Raw genomic sequence first — 11,095 nt, 5'->3', positions numbered from 1 at the left:
ACCCCACTCCTCCCCACTCACCCCACTCCTCCCCACTCACCCCACTCCTCCCCACTCACCCCACTCCCCACTCACCTCACTCCCCACTCACCCCACTCCCCACTCACCCCACTCCCCACTCACCCCACTCCCCACTCACCCCACTCCCCACTCACCCCACTCACCCCACTCCTCCCCACTCACCCCACTCCTCCCCACTCACCCCACTCCTCCCCACTCACCCCACTCACCCCACTCCTCCCCACTCACCCCACTCCTCCCCACTCACCCCACTCCTCCCCACTCACCCCACTCCTCCCCACTCACCCCACTCCTCCCCACTCACCCCACTCCTCTAACACAACAAAAGGCAGCTTGGACTCAATTGGTACTGGGAACAAGAGAGTTGTATCCCACACAACTTCCTCATGGTCGACTGCCTCACTAACTTTCCATGAAGCACTAAACCTTACTACACATAACAGTTATGTCTCTGCTTCAGGCAAGTAGTCTCCTTCACTTAACTTTTACTCTCATATATATATATATATATATATATATATATATATATATATATATATATATATATATATATATATATATATATATATATATATATATATATATATATATATATATATATATATATATATATATATATATATATATATATATATATATATATATATATATATATATATATATATATATATATATATATATATATATATATATATATATATATGTATATGTATGACATATATGGCTTACGGAGGAAGAATTCTGTTCCACTTCCCCATGGAGAATTATCATACGACTGCTGGATGATGGGAATTATTGGAATTATCATGCGAACGATTGACGGATGATTGGTATGATAAACTGATTGCTCTGTCAACTGTGTGAATAAGAATGATTGCTGCATATGTGCAATACTCTCTCTCTCTCTCTCTCTCTCTCTCTCTCTCTCTCTCTCTCTCTCTCTCTCTCTCTCCCCCACTCATCTCCCTCTCCTCCCACTCGCCACGGTTCCCTTAATTAAGTACATAATATGCATTTTAACCTCCTGTTCCTGTAGTGTTTGTTCCATGAATTGTTGTTGTTCCATGAATTGTTGTTGTTCCATGAATTGTTGTTGTTCCATGAATTGTTGTTGTTCCATGAATTGTTGTTGTTCCATGAATTGTTGTTGTTCCATGAATTGTTGTTGTTCCATGAATTGTTGTTGTTCCATGAATTGTTGTTGTTCCATGAATTGTTGTTGTTCCATGAATTGTTGTTGTTCCATGAATTGTTGTTGTTCCATGAATTGTTGTTGTTCCATGAATTGTTGTTGTTCCATGAATTGTTGTTGTTCCATGAATTGTTGTTGTTCCATGAATTGTTGTTGTTCCATGAATTGTTGTTGTTCCATGAATTGTTGTTGTTCCATGAATTGTTGTTGTTCCATGAATTGTTGTTGTTCCATGAATTGTTGTTGTTCCATGAATTGTTGTTGTTCCATGAATTGTTGTTGTTCCATGAATTGTTGTTGTTCCATGAATTGTTGTTGTTCCATGAATTGTTGTTGTTCCATGAATTATTGTTGCTCCATGAATTGTTGTTTGTCCACGAATTGTTGTTCCATGATTTGTTGTTTTTAGACAAATTATTGTTCCATGAATTGTTGTTGTTCCATATATTGTTGTTCCATGTTATTACTTTAATGTTATTACTTTAATTGTTGTTGCTTCATGAAATGTTGTGGTTCCATGAATTGTTCCATGAGTTATTCCATGAACTGTTTTTCCCATGAATTGCTGTTCCATAAATTATTGTTGTATGAATTGTTGTTCCATTAGTTGTTGCCAAAAATTAAAGTTGTTCCATGAAATGCTGTTGGTACAAGAAAAGTGGGTTAGTTGTGAATTGTTCCAGCCAGGATAAATCCCATCTTAATAATGTAATCCCAGAGATTACATTAATCTTCATAAGTAATCCTCCTCCAGTCCCTATCAAAAGAAATTTTAATTATCTTCCTCAAAGTAATTCATAAACTTTAATTTTAATGAATCACCATAGATGAGTGGGAGTGAGTGGGAGTGAGTGGGAGTGAGTGGGAGTGAGTGGGAGTGAGTGGGAGTGAGTAGGAGTGAGTGGGAGTGAGTGGGAGTGAGTGGGAGTGAGTGGGAGTGAGTGGGAGTGAGTGGGAGTGAGTGGGAGTGAGTGGGAGTGAGTGGGAGTGAGTGGGAGTGAGTGGGAGTGAGTGGGAGTGAGTGAGAGTGAGTGGGAGTGAGTGGGAGTGAGTGGGAGTGAGTGAGAGTGAGTGGGAGTGAGTGGGAGTGAGTGGGAGTGAGTGGGAGTGAGTGGGAGTGAGTGGGAGTGAGTGGGAGTGAGTGGGAGTGAGTGGGAGTGAGTGGGAGTGAGTGGGAGTGAGTGGGAGTGAGTGGGAGTGAGTGAGAGTGAGTGGGAGTGGGAGTGAGTGGGAGTGAGTAGGAGTGAGTGGGAGTGAGTGGGAGTGAGTGGGAGTGAGTGGGAGTGAGTGGGAGTGAGTGGGAGTGAGTGGGAGTGAGTGGGAGTGAGTGGGAGTGAGTGAGTGGGAGTGAGTGGGAGTGGGAGTGAGTGGGAGTGAGTGGGAGTGAGTTGGAGTGGGAATGAGTGGGAGTGGGAGTGAGTGGGAGTGAGTGGGAGTGAGTGGGAGTGAGTGGGAGTGAGTGGGAGTGAGTGGGAGTGAGTGGGAGTGAGTGGAAGTGAGTGGGAGTGAGTGGGAGTGAGTGGGAGTGAGTGGGAGTGAGTGGGAGTGGGAGTGAGTGAGTGGGAGTGAGTGGGAGTGAGTGGGAGTGAGTGGGAGTGAGTGGGAGTGAGTGGGAGTGAGTGGGAGTGAGTGGGAGTGAGTGGGAGTGAGTGGGAGTGAGTGGGAGTGAGTGGGAGTGAGTGGGAGTGAGTGGGAGTGAGTGAGAGTGAGTGGGAGTGAGTGGGAGTGAGTGGGAGTGAGTGGGAGTGAGTGGGAGTGAGTGGGAGTGAGTGGGAGTGAGTGGGAGTGAGTGGGCGTGAGTGGGAGTGAGTGGGAGTGAGTGGGAGTGAGTGGGAGTGAGTGGGAGTGAGTGGGAGTGAGTGGGAGTGAGTGGGAGTGAGTGGGAGTGAGTGGGAGTGAGTGGGAGTGAGTGGGAGTGAGTGGGAGTGAGTGGGAGTGAGTGGGAGTGAGTGGGAGTGAGTGGGAGTGAGTGGGAGTGAGTGGGAGTGAGTGAGAGTGAGTGGGAGTGAGTGAGAGTGAGTGGGAGTGAGTGGGAGTGAGAGGGAGTGAGTGGGAGTGAGTGAGAGTGAGTGGGAGTGAGTAGGAGTGAGTGGCCGTGAGTGAGAGTGGGAGTGAGTGGGAATGAGTGAGAGTGAGTGGGCGTGAGTGAGAGTGAGTGGGAGTGAGTGAGAGTGAGTGAGAGTGAGTGGGAGTGAGTGGGAGTGAGTGGGAGTGAGTGGGAGTGAGTGAGAGTGAGTGGGAGTGAGTGGGAGTGAGTAGGAGTGAGTGGGCGTGAGTGAGAGTGGGAGTGAGTGGGAATGAGTGAGAGTGAGTGGGCGTGAGTGAGAGTGAGTGGGCGTGAGTGAGAGTGAGTGGGAGTGAGTGAGAGTGAGTGGGCGTGAGTGAGAGTGAGTGGGCGTGAGTGAGAGTGGGAGTGAGTGGGAATGAGTGAGAGTGAGTGGGCGTGAGTGAGAGTGGGAGTGAGTGGGAATGAGTGAGAGTGAGTGGGCGTGAGTGAGAGTGGGAGTGAGTGGGAATGAGTGAGAGTGAGTGGGAGTGAGTGAGAGTGAGTGGGCGTGAGTGAGAGTGAGTGGGAGTGAGTGGGAGTGAGTGGGAGTGAGTGAGAGTGAGTGGGAGTGAGTGGGAGTGAGTGGGAGTGAGTAGGCGTGAGTGAAAATGAGTGGGAGTGAGTAGGAGTGAGTGGGCGTGAGTGGGAGTGAGTGGGAGTGGGAGTGAGTAGGCGTGAGTGGAAGTGAGTGGGAGTGAGTGGGAGTGAGTGGGAGTGAGTGGGAGTGAGGGGGAGTGAGTGAGAGTGAGTGGGAGTGGGCGTGAGTGAGAGTGAGTGGGAGTGAGTGGGAGTGAGAGGGCGTGAGTGAGAGTGAGTGGGAGTGAGTGGGAGTGAGTGGGAGTGAGTGGGCGTGAGTGGGAGTGAGTGGGAGTGAGTGGGAGTGAGTGGGCGTAAGTGAGAGTGAGTGGGCGTCAGTGGGAGTCAGTGGGCGTCAGTGGGAGTGAGTGGGAGTGAGTGGAAGTGATAGTGAGTGGGAGTGTGTGGGAGTGAGTGGGAGTGAGTGGGAGTGAGTAAGCGTGAGTGGAGGTGAGTGGGAGTGAATGGGAGCGAGTGGGAGTGAGTGGGAGTGAGTGGGAGTGAGTGGGAGTGATTGGGAGTGAGTAAGATGGGAGTGAGTGGAAGTGAGAGTGGGAGTGAGTGGGCGTGAGTGAGAGTGAGTGGGAGTGAGTTGGAGTGAGTGGGTGTGAGTGGGAGTGAGTGGGAGTGAGAATATGCATGGTGGGAGAGGCGGACAATCAGAATGATATACATAAAAATCAAATCTAGAAATTGTTACACACCCAAATCAGGGGGGAAAGAAACTTAAGGACTAGGTAATCAGGCTGGGGAAAGGAAGGAAGGGGGCACTCAGAAAAACAACCGGGGGTATGTGGGGAACTCACATCCCGGGAAGTATACACCGTAAAACAGGGGGTTTCCGACATACCGGGGGTGGTGCAAAAAATGATGGACCCCTACACATAAAGGAGTAAAAGAAACTGCTGGGGAACTAGATCCTCAGGCAGTGAAATATATCTCAGGGGTTAAGGGGGTGAGAGGAACTTTGTGCTGCTAGCAATCGTCATAAATCTTTAAACATGGAAACTCCCGAGGGGGAAAGACGAAATGTACCCCCAATTTTTAAAAAAAGGGAGTCGTTGGAGCTTTAAAACTACAGACCAGTGTCACTGACATATATAGTATGTAAAATCATGGAAAAGATTATGAAGGAATGAGCTTATACATGGCAATCAGCAGGCCTTCAGGGATGGGAAATCCTGTGACACAAATCTACTTGAGTTCTACTACAGTGTAACACAGGTAAGACAGGGGAGAGAGAGAGAAAGAGATGGGTTGATTGCATCTTCTTGGACTATAAGAAGGCTTACGATACAGTACCACACAGGAGACTGGTTGAAATGCTGGAGGAGCAGACAGGAATGGCAGGGAGAATACTGCAAAGATCATGGAATACCTGACAGAAAGGAAACATTGTGTGTTGGCACGTGACGAGGTGTCAGACTGGGTGCATGTGTCGAGTGGGGTTCCACAACAGGCAGTCCTAGGTTCAGTGCTGTTTCTAGAATATGTGAATAACACGATAAATCTGCAAGGGGATCTGGACAGGCCACAAACATGGTCCGAAAAATGGCTCATGGAGTTTAACTCCACCAAGGGAAAAGTCATAAAGTTTGGGAAGGACAAAGAAAACCGTAGACGGAATACAGGTTAGGGGATCAAAGGCTGCAAACCTCATTTAAGGAAAAGGATTTTAGGGTGAGCATTATACTGAGCACATCACCTGGGGTGCACATCAACCAGATAACTGCTGCAGCATATGGGCGCCTGGCAAACCTGAGAATAGCATTTCGACATCTAAGTAAGGAGTCATTCACAACACTGTACACGTGTACGTCAGGCCCCTTTGGGTATGCAGCCCAGTATGGGAACCCTGGTCAAACCGTAAAGTTGTAGAAGTGCTTTTGCAAAAAGCTACCCCGGGCAAAGGGGCTTTCCACAGGAGAGGTTGGGAACTCAACCTATGCACTTGGAAGGGGGGAAGGGGGGACACTATAACGACTTAAAATACTGAGAGGTTGACAAGATGGATGTGACAGAATGTTTCGAGATGGGACACGGGCAGGGGATCAGCTGAAGGCTGAAAACAGATGAGTCAGGGATGTTGGGAGTATTTCTTTGTTTTAGAGTTGTCGGGGTGGAACAATCGGGAAGTGATGTAGTGGAGGCAGGATCCAAAATTCTTTAAGAGGTTAAAAAGCTCATGGAGCGGGAAGTGGACCTAGTAACCAGTGAGGGGGGAGGAGCTGTGCTCCCCCCTCACCATATAGGTGGATATGTCTCTTGGTGTAAAACTTTTGAATTGCATGGGGATGGTTAATTCTTTCCCCTAGCCCTCTTATGGGGTTAACCCCCAACTCTGGTTCCTCCCCTGTTGGCCCCCAAAGGGGTCGTTCGGTGAGAATAGTAGCTATCTCTCAGTAATAATCAGGGGGGCAGAAGCTTGAAATGTGATGTAATAAGTAACATTCTTATCTCTCTCTCTCTCTCTCTCTCTCTCTCTCTCTCTCTCTCTCTCTCTCTCTCTCTCTCTCCTCTCTCTCTCTCTCTCTCTCTCTCTCTCTCTCTCTCTCTCTTTCTCTCTCCTCTCTATCTCTCCTCTCTCTCTCTCTCTCTCTCTCTCCTCTCTCTCTCTCTCTCTCTCTCTCTCTCTCTCTCTCTCTCTCTCTCTCTCTCTCTCTCTTTCTCTCTTTTTTTACACAGCGTTTGACAAGGTTAGGCTAAGGATCCCTAACTTTATTGACAATCTATTTACAGGTTAATGATCCCTATCTTCATTGACAAGTCAAGAGCTGTTACCTACATCAGCTCATTTGAAAGCATTTTTATTGTTATGAAACATACAAGTAGGGAACATGATGAAGTTGGAGCCATCTGTGGGCCAGCATTTTCATCTGATCAACTGACTTTATCTCGTTGACATCATAATGCTGTACGAACGTGTTCCATACTCGAGTCATCCTGGGGATAAATGATCTCAGATGAAGTGATGTTCTGGAGAAGGGTACAGCCAGAGTGAAGTTGCTGCTTTCTGCCCGTCTTGTGGTATAGAAGCTTGCTTCACGCTGTCCTCGAAATGGATCCAAGTATGGTACTTTGACAATATTGGCCTTGTACATAACAGTAAGGCCACCCACATCCCTCCTGTGTTGAACGCTCTGCTGAAATGACATATCTATCCAGGATGGATCCAGGCGAGAGATGAGACGTCTTGCTCTGTTCTTCTCTACTCTGTCAAGCAGTCGCAGATGAGAGGGGAGGGGCAGGCAAACCAAGAAAGTGGAGCATACTCAAGGTGTGAGCGTACTTGTGCCTCGTACAGAATCTTGCAACCCCTACTGTCAAGCAGATGCGAGATACGGCGAAGTGCTGTAAGCTTCCTGGTTACCTTGTTTGCAAGATTTACAACATGGTTCTTCACGGTCAGTTTGGAATCAAATTTCACCTCAAGGCTATCAACGTCTTCCCCAGATACCAACACCCTCCCATTCATCCTTACTACTGCACCAGCATTACCATCATGGTGCCTAGAGACCATCATCATTTGCGTTTTCTCAGGTGCAAATGTTACTTGCCATCTATTTTCCCAAGCTGATATAGCTCTCAGCTGGTGATTGATGTAGCTTAGAGCAGCTGGCATTTCTTCTCTTGGATAAGTGAATGCCAGTGTACAGTCGTCTGCATATGCATGTGATTCTGGGATGAGATGAAGAAGGTCGTTGAAGTAGACATTCCATAACAATGGTCCCAGCACGCTTCCTTGTGGAACACTTGCCCCAATAGGATGTCTTGCTGATTCCGTTCCATTGAGAACTACCCTTAGAGATCTACCATGAAGGTAATCACTGAGGAGAAATAGCGTAGAGCCTGCAATTCCCAGTGCTTGAAGTTTTGCTAAGAGGCCCTGGTGCCACACCCGGTCGAAAGCGCCAGCAATGTCCAGTGCTACCACACAGCTGACTTTGGATTCATCCAGTGACTGGTGCCACTTAGTGGAGAGGTTTAACAACAGATCAGCAGCAGAGTAACCTTTCCTGAAGCCATACTGACTAGTCAAAAAACTGTCATTTGTCTTGAGATTATTGTCACAAGGATCTTACCAGTGATTGACAGGAGTGACACTGGTCTGTAGTTGCTGATTTCTGCTCTACTCTTCTTTTTGTGAACAGGGACTACATTTGCTTCTTTCCACAGAGAGGGCCATTTACACTGTACTAGGCAGTGGTGAAAGTTGCGAGTTAGAGGTGCTGCTAGCTGGTCTGCACATCTTCTCAGCAATCTTAGGCTCAACTTGTCTGGGCTCACAGTCTTTTAAAGATAATTCGTAATGAATTACAGTCACTGAATAAACAAAAGAGTGAACTGGGATTCGAACCTTGGTCCAGTCGAATTGGGAGTCATATCATCCTATTAAAGCCTTCGTAGCCGAGTGGTGCTGTAGTGGACTTCCTGCTGGCGTGCACCACGGTTCGAATCACCGCCCATCCCTCTGGTCATTCCCACAACACATGGAACAACCGTCTCACAACACATGGAACAACCGTCTCACATGGAACAACAACCGTCTCACATGGAACAATATTCTCACAACACGTGGAACAACCGTCCCACAACACATGGAACAACCGTCTCACAACACGTGGAACAAACGTCCCACAACACATGGAACAACCATCCCAACAGTACATGGAACAAACGTCCCACAACACATGGAACAACCATCCCAACAGTACATGGAACAACCGTCTCACAACACATGGAGCAACTTTCTCACAATACATGGAACAACTTTCCCACAACACATGGAACAACCGTCTCACAACACGTGGAACAAACGTCCCACAACACATGGAACAACCATCCCAACAGTACATGGAACAACCGTCTCACAACACATGGAGCAACTTTCTCACAATACATGGAACAACTTTCCCACAACACATGGAACAACCGTCCCACAACACATGGAACAACCATCCCAACAGTACATGGAACAACCGTCCCACAACACATGGAACAACACTCACAGAACGCAGCAGTGTCTTGCAAAACCCAACAGTCTGATTTTCCCCAAATCTTCTCCTCTGAAGAAGACCTCAGTGTGCCTTGAAGGAGGCCGTCTCTGCCTCGCTCACATACCTTACCACAACAGTGATTTTTAAGATTTCATTCACGCCCTTCTTTCTTCTTTCTTCTTAAAGGTGTGCTAACTCTCTCAAGAATATAAAATTTTTGACACAATGACTCGAATAAAGGTACAACTCACCTATATATATATATATATATATATATATATATATATATATATATATATATATATATATATATATATATATATATATATATATATATATATATATATATATATATATATATATATATATATATATATACATATACATATATATATATATATATATATATATATATATATATATATATATATATATATATAAATAAATACTTTGAATTTAAAAATCTGAGTGGATTAAGAAATATTTGGATATGCCAGGTATCGTTCGCTGGAGAATGAGGAGGATGTTGTTAGAGGCTAATTACCTCTTACAACATCCTGGGAGTGGAAGCAAGTGATCTTTGAGATTTGACGAGCTATTGGAGTGTGAGGAAGGTCCCATGTACGAAGCTGGCTTGGAGTTTTGAAGGCATGGGGTAGGTAGGGTTGGGTGGGGCAGTGAAACCTCCAGAATCGATAGTGTTGACGTTAAAATAAGCTTCAAAATCGATATTACTAATTTAAAAACAATAGATCTTTGAAAGCCTCAAAATCCACGTTATTCTTTTGTTCTGTGTCGTTCCAGGGTCGCAAACATTCTCCTCCCTGAGTGGTCGAGCACTGGTCCCCTCCCACACCACCACGACCACCACGACCCTAATGAACCCGGAACCCCTCTACCCGAACCCCCTGGTAGCGGGTATAGGCAGTAGCGGGTCGTCAGGGATGTTCACTCCACCTGCCAGATTCAGCAACCTGGTGCTGCCTTCCTTTGCTAACACCACCGCTACTAATGTCACAGTCATTAGGGGCAAGACAGCCTACCTTCACTGCCACGTCCTCAACATAGGAACTAAGACGGTACCTAGTGTAGTACTTGTGTTTTGAAGGCATAGAAAGGTGTTCTACTGACCTCTATTGTCCCTAATTCTCAATATAGAGACTAGAATCTCTTTCATGGTGCCGTAACTTGTTTTGTTTTTTCTAAAGCTACTACGTTCTAGTACCTAATGTAGAACCTAAGTAATGGTGTCATACTAACTCCTAAGGCCCTACTTGGTACATAGTGCAGAAGCTATTTTCTGGGCGAGTCAAAGGGTATGGGGTGTACTAATTAGGCATTTGCATCCAATTCTCTCTTATACCTGGGCCTACTGGCCCAGGTTAATTAGGTTCTACTCACACCTATTTATTGCCCCTTCTCTCTCTCTCTCTCTCTCTCTCTCTCTCTCTCTCTCTCTCTCCAGGTGTCGTGGGTACGACACGAGGACATTCACGTGCTGACGGTGGGTCGTCTCACCTTCACCAACGACGACAGGTTCGAGGCCCTGAACAAGCCAGGTTCTGATGTGTGGTCACTCAGAGTCAAGTTTCCGCAGCTTCGAGACTCCGGGAGGTATGAGTGTCAGGTTTCAACTCGACCACCCAGAGCAAGAGTCATCACTCTTAATGTGGTTGGTGAGTATTCCTCATTATATAAATATATATATATATATATATATATATATATATATATATATATATATATATATATATATATATATATATATATATATATATAATACACACACACACACACACACATACACAGTAAACGGAATGATGGAACACATGACCACAAAATGCAGGGAAACAGAGAAGTTTGCATCAAAGGTTAACAGAAACAACGGGAAGACCAGAGTGAGTCCATGGTTTACCAGGTGTGGAGAGGCCAAAGCCATGTGTGCTAGAGCATGGAAAAAACGTAGAAGGCAAAGGACCCAGGAAAACAGGGAGTTGAGCAGAAGAACCAGAAATGAATATGCATGAATAAGTCCGGTGCTGTTTCTGGTATATATGTGAATGACATGACAGAAGGGATAGATTCGGAAGTGTCCCTGTTTACAGACAATGTGAAGTTAATGAGAGGAATACAAGTGGACGAGGATCAGGTAAGCCTATAAGGGGATCTGGACAGGCTGCAGGCCTGGTCCGACAAAAGGCCCATACTGGAGTATGCAGCACCAGTTTGGAACCCACCTGGTCAAGCACGTCAAAAAATTAG

General features: G+C 46.1%; 1 protein-coding gene across 1 annotated transcript in view; it reads left to right on the top strand.

Moving 5' to 3' along the window:
- Positions 1–11,095, top strand: part of LOC138851211 (neuronal growth regulator 1-like) — a 40,380-nt gene that overhangs the window by 5,751 nt on the left and 23,534 nt on the right. The window contains exons 2-3 of the mRNA XM_070080060.1: positions 9,638–9,912; positions 10,299–10,509. Of these exons, the coding sequence (XP_069936161.1) occupies positions 9,638–9,912; positions 10,299–10,509 (486 nt within the window). The remainder of the gene's footprint in view (positions 1–9,637; positions 9,913–10,298; positions 10,510–11,095) is intronic.

This window comes from Cherax quadricarinatus, unplaced genomic scaffold, assembly GCF_038502225.1.
Source record: "Cherax quadricarinatus isolate ZL_2023a unplaced genomic scaffold, ASM3850222v1 Contig122, whole genome shotgun sequence".
Taxonomy (NCBI): domain Eukaryota; kingdom Metazoa; phylum Arthropoda; class Malacostraca; order Decapoda; family Parastacidae; genus Cherax; species Cherax quadricarinatus.
Note: the sequence above shows the minus strand (reverse complement) of the source record. Positions and strands in the feature narration are given on the sequence as shown.